This window comes from Tiliqua scincoides, chromosome 1 (genome assembly GCF_035046505.1).
Source record: "Tiliqua scincoides isolate rTilSci1 chromosome 1, rTilSci1.hap2, whole genome shotgun sequence".
NCBI classification, from domain to species: Eukaryota; Metazoa; Chordata; class Lepidosauria; order Squamata; family Scincidae; genus Tiliqua; species Tiliqua scincoides.
Window position 1 is genome coordinate 105,049,247 of NC_089821.1, and position 17,178 is coordinate 105,066,424.

At 39.8% G+C, this 17,178-nt stretch overlaps 1 protein-coding gene and 1 pseudogene across 6 annotated transcripts in view; both read left to right on the forward strand.

The window, feature by feature from the left end:
• UBR3 (ubiquitin protein ligase E3 component n-recognin 3) overlaps positions 1-17,178 on the forward strand; it is a 133,435-nt gene that overhangs the window by 97,641 nt on the left and 18,616 nt on the right. For all 6 annotated transcript variants that reach the window (XM_066612171.1, XM_066612165.1, XM_066612167.1 and 3 more), the window contains 3 exons: positions 1,236-1,321; positions 8,328-8,433; positions 13,607-13,707. In XM_066612171.1, coding sequence (XP_066468268.1) covers positions 1,236-1,321; positions 8,328-8,433; positions 13,607-13,707 — 293 coding nt within the window. The remainder of the gene's footprint in view (positions 1-1,235; positions 1,322-8,327; positions 8,434-13,606; positions 13,708-17,178) is intronic.
• LOC136637905 (5S ribosomal RNA) lies at positions 10,351-10,474 on the forward strand (annotated as a pseudogene).

Genomic DNA, 17,178 nt, shown 5'->3' on the forward strand with positions numbered 1-17,178 from the left:
TATGGATGTGTATTGTTGAAAAGGCAAAGATAGAGTTCCTTGATATCTAGCAAACTACTAGACCAGCAATTTTCAATCTTTTTCATCTCATGGCACACTGACAAGGCATCAAAATTGTCAAAGGCACACCATCAGGTTTTTGACAATTGACATGGCACACCATGCTGCCAGTGGGGGGATCACATCCCCATTGGTCCTACTAATTAAATGATCTTCCTCCAAATTCTTATGGCACACCTTGCGGCACACTAGTGTGCCATGGCACAGTGGTTGAAAATGGCAGTACTAGACTATTAAAAAGATTCCCCATAAACATCATGCATGTCTTTTGCCTATAGTAAGAGCAGGCACTTTTCTCAGGGCAACAAATAGTAAACTTAAAATATTTATGGAAGTAAACATTGGTCTTATTAGTATTCCCATAGGTAACTAATAAATGATCTGCATTTTCTATTCTATCCACTAATATGAAATCCTTGCTCCAGCTTCCTTGCTGGTAGGTTTTTAGAAGTTCAGTGAACACTGCAAATCGCCTGAAGAGTGGAAAATTCCCTTGTCACACAGATGCCCTTATCAGCAGCAACCAGATGGAGCTCAGAGCAGAAACATTATCAATGTTAAATTGCTTTTTCCTGGAGTAGGGAGGATTAAAAGCATTCTTTCAAAAAATTGGTGACATAAGCTGCAAACTTACGGATATTAATATTTTGAAATGTTACTATTTTGGTAATGTGCAAATATATTTTAACAGTCTACACGCAAAAAACCCACCTCTTCTGACTGATGCAGTAGAATCTTTGTAAAATTCTTTTGAATGAAATCCTTCGGCGTTTACTGCATTCTTCTTTTAGCTAATGTGATTCCATTATCCTGAGAACCTCACAGGTAACACAGCATACCTAGGCACTGTTCAGGTGAAGAGATTCAGGCTCTTGCTTTTTTTCTTTTCAGTTCTGACAATGCTCTATAGCAAGCCATTGTTCAAACTTACATACATAAACAATATGTACCTGCTTTCAATTTACATTATTTCTGCATTAGTCATTGCTGTACAAGTGAGAATTTGTTATTTTGTCAAATCTGCTGGTTACAAAATACCTAGGAAACCCCCTTTAAAAAAGATTTATTTATTAGTTATGACATGCCCATCAAGACTAATGTAAGCTTACAGGGACAACTCTTTTTCAGAAATCATAGACAATTTATCTTCAGAATATTCCACTATTTTTATACAGGACAAACTTGGAACTTGAACTGGTTCATCGGGGAGGCAATCTGTGTCTAGGAGGTGCAAGCACCGCTGGAAAGAGATCTTGTTTACGTATGTATACTAATTCTTAGTGTTATTTAAATAAGAGGTCAAACTTAAAAAATTTCCTGACACTTTATATTTTTTTCTAGTTATGTTTTTCCTGCTAGCTGCTCAATGTTTTGTATGTGCAAACAATTTCCCTATCTAGAGTTTATGATTGCCATAGCGGGCAGGAAAGCTAGCCCATCATTAGAAACCATCAGAAGAGTCACTTTGGGAAAAAATTTTTTTTGACAAAGATGCTGATCAGGTAGATGGAGCAGTTTCTGGCTTTTGGGTGGTTCCTAGTCTCCTAATGTGGTTTCTAGATTGCTCTGTGGACAAAATGAATAGAAGGACTTTTGATAGGACTTTTGCTTTTTCTCTTTCTCTTCTTGCTTTGAAGAGTTACAGCAGTGGTTGTCAAACTGGGGCGTCGCGACACCCTATCCTGAGGGCCCTGGATTCTGTCTCCTTAAGGAGCGGGAGGAAAGCAGCGATGCAATCCCCAGGATCACATCGCTAAGTGGGGGTACAGGGGCTGGCATGTACTTACCAGTCCCTGCAGCAGCCTCCTGGGGGTGCAGGGAGCCCTGCGTGACCCTCCACAGGGCTCCCCAAGCTTTAGAAAGTGCAGCGATCGCACCCCACTTCCTGTTTGCAATCACAAGACATGGATATTCATGGATTTTGGTATTCATGGTGGGGGGGGGTGTCCTGGAAAGATCCCTTGTGGATAATGGGGGCCTACTGTACTAGAATACCAGGAAAACCTGATTTTGAAATCCATATTGTGAAAGACACACAAACAAATATAAACCTATGACTAGGGGCAGCAGAAAGTGGTAAATGCAAAATATTGTGATTTACCACAAAACGGAGCATTTTAAGCAACAAAAAACAAAATCCCCTTTTGATCCATGAAATACAACAAAAACTACCAAATGCCTCCAGATTACTTTTGATTTTTAGCTTGGTGTTTTGCAGTGATTGTTCCAAAACATTCCCCAGTGCCTAATGAATCTGAACCCCTCCTCCTAACACTGCCGTCTCATCCATGCATTGAAACCCCTAAGCTCCATCTGCCTGGCTGGCCCTGCATGTGGAACAGGCATCACTTCTGAGTATGCCAAATGGCTTTGAGCCTCCTACCTAGCACCCTAAATTTGGTGTCCAGGACTGCCTGGCTACCCCATCTTGTTGGGGTACGCACCACAACCGCTACCACAACACGCACCACAACCACTACCTCCTCCCCAGCACTCTCTGCCAGCCTATTTAAATGCGATGTGATCTCTGCAATCTCTGCATCAGGCAGTCACCATGTGATCTATCTCAGATACCCTCTCTATATTCCTGACTGTAGAGTCACCCACTACAGGAAACCACCATTCCCCAGGGAGGTATCCTTAGTGCAACTGGATATGGGCCCATCACCTGAAGAGGGGGTCACCGGTAGGGGATTGTTTTCCTCTTTTCCAGAATGATGGCCTTCCTTTTCTGGCTGCTGAGGAGCTACCCATATTAGTTTGGGAGGACACTTTCACGTCACTGGAAATCACAGTGTGGTCCCTCTCTGCCTCTCTCTTTTGTCTGTCAGCAACCAAGACTTCGATGTAGCCTGGAACTCTTTGCACCCAAGAGGCATATAGTCATACATATGACACTCAGTGCAGAACACTGGATAGCCCCCACCCTGCTACTGGCTTTCTGACTGCATAGTTTTGTGTGCTTGTTTGGGGTTTATCAAGAAGCTTAATGTAGATGGACTTCTCTTCTCAAGGGAAGTGATTTCCCTTGCCTGGCCTGGTTTCCTTGCCCTGCTGCTAAACTCGCACAGGTGGTTAACTTGCAGAGTCTTCTCTTACCTTGACACCTTGTCCCAATGGGACACTTTGTTCCAGGAGGCATACTTGCTGCTCATAGAAATAGCACAAAGGCACAAATCAGGAGTCTAGGAAACTTCAGAACTTTATATACATCTGAGTAAAGAAGAAAGGTGCCCAGTAAAGTGTACAAAGCAGAAGCAGTTTCTGAGAACTTCTGTGCCCACCTCTCCTCAGATATGTTGTCAGAGGCTGGTGCAAGCCACTCACTCATCTCCATGTGATCACTGAACATAGTGAGAGGGGAAGCGGGAGCACTCTGCTTAGTCACACCCCTGCATCATTGTGCAACATGAGCAATGAACATCTCCATGTTCAGTAACATAATGACGAAGGAGAGCTACATTTTCTGGCCCAGAAGAAATGCCTGGGGAGAATTGTTCGGCAAGACGCTGGGTAAAATGAATAAAATTTCCCAACTTCCTGCTTCTAAAAGAAGTACCTTCTAGCACAGGGTGGCCAACAGACACTTTAGCCACTCTCCCCCATCACTGACCTGGGCAAAGCCTCCATGCCCAAATATGCGAAATGACTCAGGCCCCATTCCTATCCAACTTTCTAGCGCAGTGCAGTGCAACTGCAGTGCAGCCCTGAGGAAAGGGAACAAATTTTTCCTTACCTGGAGCAGGCCTCCGTGACTGTTCTCCTACTGCAAGATGCAGTGCGTGCCTCATTGGCATGGCCGCACCAAGGTTGGAAAATTGGATAGGATTGGGCCCTCCGTGTGAAGGCCACCACCAAGCCGGAACTAGCGCAGGTCACTTGAACACCAGTTGCCCACATGCAAGGCGTGCTGGAGCTGTACTTCTCCAGTCTGATGTTTGGCGTGGCAGGGAAGAATGAAGTGTGGCAGGTCCTGCCACCACCAGAGGCAAGTGGCGCAGGCTCCAACCCTTATTAACAGCATGGGGTAGCCCAGCCAAGCTGTACTCAGCAGGGACGCCACCAGAGGTGAGCGGAATGAGGGGGTGAAACATGGGGGTGGGAGGGTGTAGTCTTGTAGGTGGGGGGGCAGAAGGGGTGTGTGAGGGGGCATTATGGAATGGCGTGTTGAGGATTATCAATATAAAAAGTGGCATGTGGCATGCTGCGATTTGGCCACCACTGTTCTAGCAGAACAAGACACATTTGGGGGGGAACTTTGGGGCCACACTACGTGTTGAAGCATTGTTTATATTGTTAATGTATCCTTTCTCATGGGCAGCTATAGGAAGCTCCTGATTCAAATAGGAACTGTGGCAGGGGCAAAGGATTAAAGTTTCCTTTCTAGTGTTTTTAATGCAGGATTTAGATTTAAATATATAAGAAAGATCTTTTACTAGTGTTGGGCTGTTCTGCTTATTACTCTCCAAGCATGCTTCTGTCCAAGTGTAGCCCAATTAAATGCTTCCAAATTCTTGCTGCCATAGATCTTTCAGTCATTCCCTTGAATTTTGGGTAATGAGGTGTCTTTCTTGTGATTAAGTACAGTGTTCTGCCCTAGTCTTGTAACAATTGTAAAGCTTGTTGATTAGATATGGAATATGGTGTCCCAGGTGAGCTGTTACAGCAGTAAGTGTCAGTGAAGATGTGGGAGCAAATAGGTCAAGTGCTGTTTTAGTAGATTGCGCTGAGGGGGAAGCTGTATGCTGGGAAGTAAAATTAGGAATGATTAATGTAGCTGCTCATGCCTGGGGCTAAGACAGTGTGACAGGAACAAGTGAACTAAGTCTAGCTATTTCAGTGGTTCTTTTTAAGGCTTCATAGTTTGGCATGTATAAAGTATCCTATTAAAAGAACCCCACACATTGATATTTGAAGCCCAATGCAATAGAACCTTCAAAAGATTTTTGATGGTATCAAGAAAGCAAGAAAAAAGAATAGCTATAATCGCAATTATTCGCGGCTATTAGAGGAATGACTGTTGAGGCAGAAAGTGCTTTTTGAATGTGCAAATCTCCAAGCATTTTCATTAATCTTGGAAACAAAGAAATATTTTCTAATCATACATCTTTTATTTATTCTGTATTGAAAACCAAATGGAGACTTGTTCGTATTTACATATAGGAGCAGAGAAGAACAAAATAAAAATGAATGTTTTGCAGAGCTGACAAACTACCATACATACTCAAATCTACACCAAGTTTTTCCGTCTTTCTGGCTCAGAGCCTCCAGAGGATGAGAAAGAAGGCGGTGGACAAATTGCGTAGCTGCCACCTTCTCTTCCAAAGATAACCAGAAGTGATGACATGATGATTTCTGTTTTCCCCGAGGAACTCTGCCCCAGGTTATGGGGGGTGTAGGTACGCCCTGCATAGACCATAACATGCAGAGTCTTTGGGTTTTAATGTAGTGGTTCAGAGTTAAGGCTAAACCATGGTTTGGTATTAACACACGCAAATTTCAACTCCCTCCTCCCCACAGGTACCATTGTTCTTAACTTCGGGGTTTTGACAAATTGTAGTTTACTGTTTTGTTCAAAAGGCAAGCTGTGGTTTATGGAGACTACGGTTACTTGCAAATCAGTGTTGCATACTGTTTTGTTGGCAAACAATGTTTGAATAAGCCATAGTAAATGTCAGACTGTAATTTGTCAAGAATCAGAAAGTAAGTGCAGAAATATTGATGCATAAGGAGAAAGGAAGCATGCAGGCCTGAGGGCTCAAGCCTGCTTGTGCATAGAAACTATGGTTTGGCATGTGGTTTGGCTTTAACTTGTGAATGTACCCTGATTTGGAGCTCGTTTCTGCTGGTTGATACTTTTTGTTTTTATAGCAATTGTATATTTTCTATATTGGCACATTTTTTTTTAGAGGAGTTGAGTTGGATAGCAAAAATATCTAATTTCAGAAAAAGATGTGAGGGTTCTTTTTTTGGATATGATACAAAACAAATTTAATGAGGAGAAGGCATTTCTTTGCAGAATCTTTTGCCAACAGAAATGAGAACTTGTTTTGTTCTCATTCACTGCATCTGATTCAGGAAACAGGTGAGAGCAATCAGTTCCACTGCCTTCAATTATTTCACAAACCCCCACGAGCTAATTACAGCCCTCAAGCTCTATAAGAATCAGCTGACTTCAGCTTGAGACCATTTTGGCCTCCCAAATACCAATGAATAATTGTCTATTTGTGGAAAATAAATTAATTCCCTCGTGTATTTATATTTAAGTGTGGTATCTCTAGGATTCTGTTAGGTGGAAGCAACTGTGTAGAGGAGAGAAGAACAAAGATGAAGGGTAATAGAAAACATTGTAAATAATGAAGAATGAAAAGTTATTTCTTATGTGGAAAACATTGTACCAACAACAAAGGAAGCTTAGTTTTTGTTGTACTCTTAGTGTATCTGAAAGAGTCAAGAAAAAAAGTAAAAATGTTGCTTGAATGTTATAAAAATACAGCAAAATATGTACAGTTTTAATACCAATTTACATACAAAGAAGCACATGGGAAGATATTGAGAACACTGCAGGAGATGCAGAACCACAGGGCCATTCTGATAGTGATGCCTCCACTGAAGAGATGAAAGCCTGGCTTGAACAGGAGAGAAAAATTATATAGAATAATTTCTTCTGGATTACTTTCTTATAATTCTAGTATACATCAGCCTTGTGGTTTGAGTCCAGAAAAGATCTCAGCAATCATATTTCATTTATCTCATAAAATGCATTTTCTAAACTGGTTCATTTTGTTTCATTTTGTTTCCAACTATTGCCAAGTAGAAGGAACTCCACTCACTTCTAGCTATGTTGAAATGTAGCACCTCTGCATTTGATGACAGGAGATCTATACACAAAGTGATAATGATTATATACAAAGTCAGAGATGGCTTGGAAAATCTCTGGCATTGTTAGCAGTTATCATGTTTACAAAGTGAATCAAAGTTGAACAGTTTTAACGTTAATCATTTAAGTGGAAAACATAACTTTGGATTGTACCCATATTATTATCAGTGCCCTTGTAAAAGAGAGAGCTTTTATGGCAGTGTTTCCCAACCCGGAGGTCGTGACTCTGCAGGGCAACAGGAAACAAGTTTTCCTCTTTAAGTCATGGCAACCAGCAGAGACTGCAGGATGATGGTGATAGTATTTACAGGTTTGCTCTGCTGCAGACTAAGTAAAAAAAGGGATTTTTCGAACATACGTGGCAGCTGGAGATGCTGCAAAACCCAGGTTCTCACCACCGCCAGGTAAGTCTGAAAACACTCCTTTTTACTTAATTGATGATGGCAGTGCAAACCCAGAAGTACCATCACTGCTAAGCCATTACTCCCATAATGGCCCCACAAGCACTTAGTGGTTCCTTTATCTTTGAGGAAGGGTCTCCAAACCCTGGCCTGGGGGCCAGGTGTGGCCTGCAGTGAGCCTCTATCCGGCCCGTGACCAACCTCTTGTCCCCTGAAAGAGGACTGAACATGACCAGAGCTGTGCTCTGATTGCATCTGAAGGGTGTTCTGAGGTCCATAGAGGCTGAGTGAATGAGCCCACTCATTCATTTATTCATTCATCTAAGTTCCAGCTCTAATTTATTTATTTAAATTTTATATTTAAATTTTTTACCGGCCATCAGCGCTCCGCCAGATATTTCATGCTGCCCTCTTGTCAAAATGTTTGGAGACCCCTGCTTTGAGTAAAGACTAGGAACCACTTTTAATGACTTCAAAAGATAGCTTGTAGGTTCAAATTGTGGAAACATTGAAAAACCTGTTTTCTGAAAAATTGGTATGCCATTGTTCTAATTTAGGCATTTGTCTGTATTGATGTTAAGAATATTCAAACATATGATAGTAAATATCTTATTTAAATAGTAGGTAAGAGAAAAGAACAAATTGTTAAAAAATCTGTTATCATGATAGCCCTATAGAATAGATTAAACTGAAACAGTGGCCCAAGAAAATCCTTTGTTCTATGTAATTGATACAGGATTCAAGTCAAGGACTACCTGGTCTAAGCCTAGCCTCCTATAGTGCATGACACTGGATCTTTTGCATGTACTAAAACAGCTGTGGAGGATGGGCTACCTATCTCTCAATAAATGGTTACCACTTACAGCAGTATAGTTGTTTAAATGACTAAAAGATGAAACAAATCCTTGCAATGAAAATGAAATATTTCAGTTCCATCTAATTAAATTACTAACTCACCACCTATTTTTCTCCACTTACCAATTCAGATCAACTATTTCATGTGTTGGCTATGCACATGCGACTCTACAGCATTGATTCTGCTTACAACCCATGGAAGAAACTAACACAGTTGATGCATGATCAGAATTTGCAGTAAGTACAGTTCTACAGAAAGATTTCTCCGTGAAGCTTGAGTGTGTTAACCTTGTAAGACATCAAATGGGTCTATATATTTTGCTCCATTCTGCCATTTTAAGGAACAAAATTTTATACATTACAGCTCCCCTTGAACGTTTTATATCCCAAGACTGTTCCGTGCATCCTTTCATATGGTAATACTTGGATCCCATTTTGTTTTTTGTTTAAGCCATAAAAGTATATTAATATTTTTTAACTTAACCATGTTACATAAGAACATAAGAACAGCCCCACTGGATCAGGCCATAGGCCCATCTAGTCCAGCTTCCTGTATCTCACAGCGGCCCACCAAATGCTCCAGGGAGCACACCAGATAACAAGAGACCTCATCCTGGTGCTCTCCCCTACATCTGGCATTCTGACTTAACCCATTCCTAAAATCAGGAGGTTGCGCATACACATCATGGCTTGTACCCCATAATGGATTTTTCCTCCAGAAACTCGTCCAATCCCCTTTTAAAGGCGTCTAGGCTAGACGCCAGCACCACATCCTGTGGCAAGGAGTTCCACAGACCGACCACGCGCTGAGTAAAGAAATATTTTCTTTTGTCTGTCCTAACCCGCCCAACACTCAATTTTAGTGGATGTCCCCTGGTTCTGGTATTATGTGAGAGTGTAAAGAGCATCTCCCTATCCACTCTGTCCATCCCCTGCATAATTTTGTATGTCTCAATCATGTCCCCCCTCAAGCGTCTCTTTTCTAGGCTGAAGAGGCCCAAACGCCGTAGCCTTTCCTCATAAGGAAGGTGCCCCAGCCCCGTAATCATCTTAGTCGCTCTCTTTTGCACCTTTTCCATTTCCACTATGTCTTTTTTGAGATGCGGCGACCAGAACTGGACACAATACTCCAGGTGTGGCCTTACCATCGATTTGTACAACGGCATTATAATACTAACCATTTTGTTCTCAAGACCCTTCCTAATGATCCCAAGCATAGAATTGGCCTTCTTCACTGCCACTGCCATGTTCTGCTGTCTTAAAAATCAGGGGCTTACAACAAACAAAACATACAACATATGCAGCAAATTTGAACAATCAGTAGTTGTAAAAACACACATGATACGTTCAGATTCACATATTGTTTATCCTCACAGGACAGGACTCAACCATCTGAGTGCATCTGTGTGATCTTGTCTTTACAGGGCAATGGAAATAAGTTGATACTAAGTGCAATGGATGTAAGCAATTCAGGTTATTACTAAACTAAGCTGTTGAGGGATGCAGTTGGACAGAAAATGAGTAGAAGCAATTCAAATACAACAATCATATAGATCAGAGGTGTCTAAAGTTTTTGGCAGGAGGGCCACATCATCTCTCTGACACTGTGTCAGGGGCCCGGGGGGGGGAAATTAATTTACATGTAAAATTGGAATAAATTTACATAAGTTTACATAAATGAATATATTAAAGATGAACTTATTTGAATGAATGAAGGTCTTGCAATAGCTCAAGGCCTATAAAAGGCCTTGCACAAAGCAAGGCTGGCCTTTCCTTTGCTGCCGCTACTGCATCACAGATGTAAAATTTTATCAATGTTAGATGTTAATAAAAATTGGGTAACTAATTTGTCAGTTTTGTCATACTACCTACATACTAGTTACAGTATGGTATAGAACAGAGATGCCAAATTTGTTTTATACAGAGGGCCAAAGTTATTATTCATGGTGTCTGCTGAGGGCCGGGCGTGACATCATTAAGCAGAAAGTGACATCATTAAGCAGATAATGGCCTGAAATAAGCACTTCGTTCTTACATAGAAACTCATTAGCTGAAAATGACAAGAGAAAATGTTCAAATCTAATTCATATTTTCAAGATGAGAGAGCCAAATTATCAAGATGGGAGAGCCTAATTATAACAGAGGCTGGATTCAGTCTGTGGGCCTTATGTGTTACCCTGCACATGCCCAATCTCGTCTGATCTGGGAAGCTAAGCAGGGTCAGGCCTGGTTAGTACTTGGATGGGAGACCACCTGGGAATACTGGGTGCTGTAGGCTTATACCATAGTCTTTCGAGACTGAAGGTTGCCAACCACATACTCTTTATGCAAACATGGCACAATTTGATTTATTTTACCAAAAAATTGTTTTATCAATGTTAGATGTTAATTTTCTTTTTATTAACTGCTTCTTTGGCACAGAAGAAGCCACACTTATCAGCCCTTACTGGAGGATTAGCAGGATGGTTCATTTCCATACTCTAAATAGACTTATAAATGCAGTTTCAGCATGATGATGAAGTTGCTTAGACTCATAATAAATGATGGAGCAGTTCAAGTGCTTAATGTTCTTTGGTGCTTGACGTACACTAAAGGAGCTTATCAAAAACCTTGTTATTTTATATAACTTCGTCAGTTCTCAAAATGAATAATTTAAGGAAATTGTTAGCATATTCCTGCATGTGTTGAATATTTTTGCAGTGTTGGCAGACTTTCTCAGAGCCAACATAGATGGAGATATGTGAAGGTATCTCTGTTTATTTAAAGTGTTTGCAACTAGCAGCCGTTGGGGCTTGCGAGCAGCATTGGGAGTGCAGGTTTAACCCCCCCCAAACAATTTTTCTAAAGACTCCTGTTTAGCTGCTGTTTGTCCCTTTAGTAAAAACATAATGTACAAACCTCGTTTTTACCAACAGGACAAAGAGCAGCCCTTGGGGCTTTTCATCAGGGAAGTGGTACAGGCAGAAATGGTTAACTTTGCACTGTGGCTGTGATCCAGATAGCTCCCTACCCCTGCTATTTGCAGAGACCGATGTATTTGTGCATCTCCATCGTCGTGCCAAGTTTAGTCCTCATATGCTATGTAAATTGAAACTTCTGATTGATCTCTGCAAGAGTTTGTGTTTGGTTTGCATCCTGCAAAACTGTATTTTTATAGTTCTTTGAGAATAAAAAACAGTTAACACACTTACACATCCTGATCTAAAAAATGAGTGGAAGAGAAAGTGGTGCTATTACTCGTACCCTTATGCAATCACTGGCGGAACACTTTTTGTCGCAGTGTATTGTGGTTCACAGTACAATACAAATTCAACAATGAGAAATATGAAAAAGGTAAGTCTGTAGCAGAGAGACTCTCGTAAGCCTTGAAAAGACCTTGTGCAAAGTCTTACACAAAAATGTGCATAAGTCAGAGCAGTGTTTCTCAAACTGTGGGTCGGGACCCACTAGGTGGGTCGCGAGCCAATTTCAGGTGGGTCCCCATTCATTTCAATATTTTATTTTTAATATATTAGACTTGATGCTACCATGTTATGTGACTGCATTTGGGGAAATGTTACGGTCCTGTACTTTTAACAAGGTATTATGTATACTCCTTTAACACGATAGTCAGTGGGTCTTACTTCTGGGTAAGTGTAGGTAGGATTGCAGCCTAGGATTGTTAAAAATGTTCATGCTTGATTATGTCACTTCCGGTCATAACATCACTTCCGGTGGGTCCTAACAAATTCTTATTCTAAAAAGTGAGTCCTGGAGCTAAATGTGTGAGAACCACTGAGAGAATTTCTAAATTTAGGATTACTTGACAGAAGACGCTTTCTGTTACTAGCAGAACACTTTTGATCTAAGACCATTTTTCTAAACTGGAAACTGATAATTAATCATTAAAGATCTATTTGAAATGCAAACAGAAAAAAGAGAATAAAGAGATCTGTTCTAAGTTTACTTATTAACTAAACAGTGAAACAGATTTGTGAATCTGATTTATGAATCAGCATGTGAAACAGATGTGTGTCTTACAAAAGAAAATTAAGATTGCAGCTAATCTTGTTCAATAGACATAACAGCTTGGGTTAATTTTGTTTAGTTTTTAAATGTTTATGTTTTGAATTTGTGTCCATGTACAATTTTGTGTGTGTGTGTGTGTGTGTGTAAGTAATGAATACTTGCAGATTTATAAATGAGTTTTTTTTAAAGTGGGAGGGGGAATTTAGGAACCAATGCAAATTTCTTATACAAAATTGTAAGGTTAACATTCCATTAAAACAACCCTAATTGCTCAAGAGGCAAGCTACTTTTTAGATCGAAAGCACCTTGCCTCTTCAACCATAAGAGTTTCTATGGTAATAAAATTTCTACTTGTAGGTGGCATTGCTTAGCTGTATACATGTCAGTCTACATTAGTCATGGACATTTTTTCATTATACTGCTTCTTCATCTGTTGATCCATTGAATTAACAGAAATGCAGAATAGTTGATTAAAATGGTGTATCATTTCACAGAGACTGTACAACCTCAAAGCATAAAGTTAGTTTGTCACAGATCATGGTCAACCTAGTAAATCAGTCTTTTTGAAAAAGGATCCTACATTCCTCAAAGGATTACTTCATCAGTTTTGCCTTATACCACTCTCCTCTGGTTGTATCTAGCATTGCTTGATGCACATGTTTCTTATGTGTGTAGGGAATTATATATAATGCTGTATCAAAGATCTTTGAAATTTAGTTAACCCTATTATAATAACTTACAAATATATTTTTCATTGAAAAACAGGCAAACTTACCCTTTCTTTTGTACTTGCACTTTTAAATACATATTTGCATTTCTTTTAGGCCGCAATCCTAACCAATTTTCCAGCACTGACATAAGGGCAATGAAACTCCGAGGTAAGGGAACAAACATTGCCCTACCTTGAGGAGGCCTCCATGACTGCCCCCCAACTACAGGATGCAGCACATGCCCCACTGGCACAGCTCTGCCAGTGCTGGAAAGTTGGTTAGGATTGCACCCTTAAATTGTTAAATATAAGAATTTGCATTATATTACATGTCAGGGATCTTAATGCTTCACCATGGAAGACTGATAAGGGAACATTCTCTGTGTGGAAGGTTTACACATGTCACAAAAGCGATCAAATTACCCCTGAACCTTCAAGTATATGGTTTCAGTTTTGGTGCCAAATTAGTATTTTGTGAAACTTCAAAGATCATATTGTCTATCATAAATCATAGCGGAGATCCAGACTCTTGATTGTTTTTGTAACAGCTCAAGCTTCTAGTTCAACAAATTAACATTTTCTGGTGAGCTTATAATTAAATAATATTGCATTTAGGGAAGAAAATCCGCTATTAAAATTGAGAAGAAATTATGATGATTTATTATGCTAAATATCATTTCCGTACTTTTTCAGGATGTGCAGTGAAGACCAACAAGAGGTTCCAATGCTTTATAGAGATGTTTCATCGCTTTTGCTCATCCAGATTTTAACAATGCCACAGCCATTGCACAAAGGTATATTACAACAAATGCATAAGCAAAGCACACTGTTTTTCTAGGTGGCTTTTTAAAAAAAGCACAGCAAATCAGACCTTTCCTGATGTATGTATGCTCATTTAATAACTTTGCTTTACTTTTAAAGGTTGGCAGAAATTTTTGTTCTGTTTGACAGGCTTATCTATAATTCCTGTCTTCTCATCTTTATCAGTCAACAGTACAGGAAAACCATGAGGCCTGAGAATTACTATTAAATTCCTTGACTTGTGGGGAGGGGAGGAGGAGGAGGTCTTGTCTGACTTTCATCTTTTTGCTGTAGTGGGAATGCTTAATATTTCACACTGAACTATGAGTGCCTAAGGGTGAAAGAGAATAATTTTTTTTAATTTAACTTCTCAGATCATAGCAATTGTCTCATACACGTTAGAGATAATTACTATTATATGCAGTCTGTAATGGTTGCTGCATATATAAATTCAAGCATAAGTTATTGGAATTCTAAAATATTTTTGAAGCAGAAATTATTTAACACTGCTTTTGTCAGGTTTAAAGCCTTTAATTTTATGAGCTAAAATTGCTGACCTACCGCAGACACCCGCCCATAAGTCGTTCCCACAGATAAGTCGAGGGCAGGTTTTGAGCCAACAATCATGAAATTTTCTATGACCATCGGATAAGTCGGGGGTTAAACTTAGGGGGGTGTCTGACTATAGTTTTGTCTGATTTTATTCGAGGCCAGATCCTGAAAAATAACCCACCACTAATTGTTACCTAAGAACTGTAGTCTCTATTAAAAACATAAAAGATCTTAAGATACATTTTTATTCTTTTTAAGTTCTGTTCTTCATCACCTTTTTGTAAGCACTATCAGAGTAAGTGCACTGTAAACATGTGTAAGTTAACAACATACCAGTAAAACAGTGGTTCCCAACCTGGTATTCATGTACTCCCAGGGACACTCAACAGGACCTTTAGGGGTACTTGAAAAAGAATGGAATAATGGTAGAAAAAAGCAGGTCATGCTCCAGAATGCCTTGCGAGACAGGAATGCCTTGCAAGCACCAGCAAGGCAGGAAGGGAGGTAGCTAGTTGGCTGTGAAAGCCCCACCAGTAGCTAGTTTTTGGTCATCAATTCATGTTTGAACCACTGATTGAAAACCAGCACAGTAAAAAAGCTGAAAGATAATATGGAAAGTGATCAATCACCCAGAATTTCTCAGCACACTTCTGGTGCAAAAGGCAGAGTCTTCTGTTCTTCAAACAGATAAAAAGAGAAAACACTGTGATAAATACATGAAGCCTGGGCTTTCATATAGAGGAGATGAGGGCTTGTATTATTAATTACAAACATTTTGCTAATATGAAGAGTACAGTTTATGGAAATGGGCTGCCTAGGGATGTGCAAGTGAAAAAGGTTGGAAACCTCTGCAGGAGAACCATGAATCAAATCCACCTTTAGGTGTCTGGTGTGTTAAGCAGAAGCTCTACGTACAACATACAATCCATAACACAGAATTGGGAGTGTGCAATTCAATTCACAGCAGAGAGATGCAGCTGCATATATTTGCAACCCTTTTTCCTCAGAAGTAGACCCACTGCTTTCCATGGGTGTTATTCTTAAGTAAGGGTGCATTGAATTGTAGCCTGCTTCAGATGGAAAGGAGGATTCCCATCCTGGTGTTTCAAAAAACAGACCTGCTTTGCAAGCATTTGCAAAGCAGAACCAGGCTGCAGCAGAAGGAAGGAGAATAAAAGGTTAACAAACTGCTTCTAAGGAGCTGTGCCTGCCTGCTGCTTGAGAAACTTGGTGCCTGTCTGCCTGCTGCTTGAGAAAGGAAACTTTTCAGAGTTGAAAGGCTTTGCCCTCTGATTGACCTGGAGATAAGGCGAAGTGATAATTGGAGCTTGATTACTTGGCAAAAATTTCACTTACTATAGGCAAGTGTCTACGGTAATTCTTTACCAAAATGTTCTATCTCCTATCCCTCTAGTGCTGAAAATTTGTTGCTATAGGTATTGCAGAATAGCATTTTTCTCTTTACTAATATAACTCTTTAGAACACTAAATTAAAATTGATACACTATTGACTCTGGTTGTGATTTTTTTTTTTAGCATCAGGCATGTTCTATTAAATGGCATAGTCTTTGTGTGAGGAGTCTTTTGTCCTCTTAATGCATGAAGATGGCACTTAATAAGGTGACTAAAAGCCTTCAGTTAGGTTGAGCTTCAACAGGACAGTATGTAAAATTGGTTAGTGCACCAGTGTTGCCTGTTCTTGGAAAAAGTGGACTTGACCTCGTTCTTCGAGGTCTTTGGCATGTGTTCACCACATCATGTTTCGACTACTGCAGTGTGCTCTAGCATCTAGATAGGGTTACCTTTGAAAAATGTTTGAAAATGGTAGCGGTTGGTGTTTAATAAAAAAAAACACTGTTAAAAGTTCTGAGTGGGGACATTTTCAGGAGCACATTATTCTCTCATTATACCAACATCCCTCACTGCACATCAATGTTTGGACCCACTTCAAAGTGGTAGTCATTATTTAAAGCCCCAAATGGCTTAAAACCAGGAAGCCTAAAGGACTTGTTCCCCCAAATGAATCTGTTTATTGAGATCAACTTGGGAAGGTCGCTTGTGCATTCCTCCACTTTCTGATTGATAGTAATTATTATTACACTAGCACTGTCCATGAAATTTGACAGAGTAACTTAAGAATAAAGAACTATTCCTGACCCACAGTGCTCATCAGTCTAAATTTTGATCCTGACAGGAGATGACAAAGGCAGGGAGATCCAGTATTGCCTGCTTTGTTACTAACATATATATGTAACACTTCTCCCCCCCCCCATTACTAGAATTTTAAGTAGAGTACGACTCTTTCCGTGGGTCATCTCATTCATATTTCTGGAGTCATTTTCATGTTTTCTTGTTCTGGAATTTTATCTGGCAGGCTGTCGTGTATACTGTGTTTCTTTTGTTTTAAATAGTATCTGTATGGTATTCCTTGAGCAAATCAGCATTTAATAAGTAGTACTCAAATAGCATCTCTTAACCTTCAAGCAAGGCCCTGGGTATTGTATTAAGTATCTTATTAACTGCTGAATGGCCTTAGTTATCTTTTTTTCAATCCAACATTGATTCCAGCAAAGTAAATGGCCTTATACTGCTTAGTCTTTTTATTCTGAGAGGAAAAATTGATCTGAATCCATCTCAAAAGAGGGAACACAAATTAAGCCTTTCACAGTAGGGAAATGCCATGCTAGAAATCAGTGCATTTGCAGGAGGTTGTTCTGTCCGTTTATAAATGGAGGATTCAAAGGGTGTGAGACTTAAAGGATTATCATGGTCTTAAAGATGCTTAGTTTGCTGATTTTATTTTACGTTTTTAAAGGAAAATGGCCTATGCATTAAAAATGCACAGTAACTGACTTTTTCTTTCATAATGCACAATTATGCAATGGTGCTAGTTTATTTTGATAATGTATCTG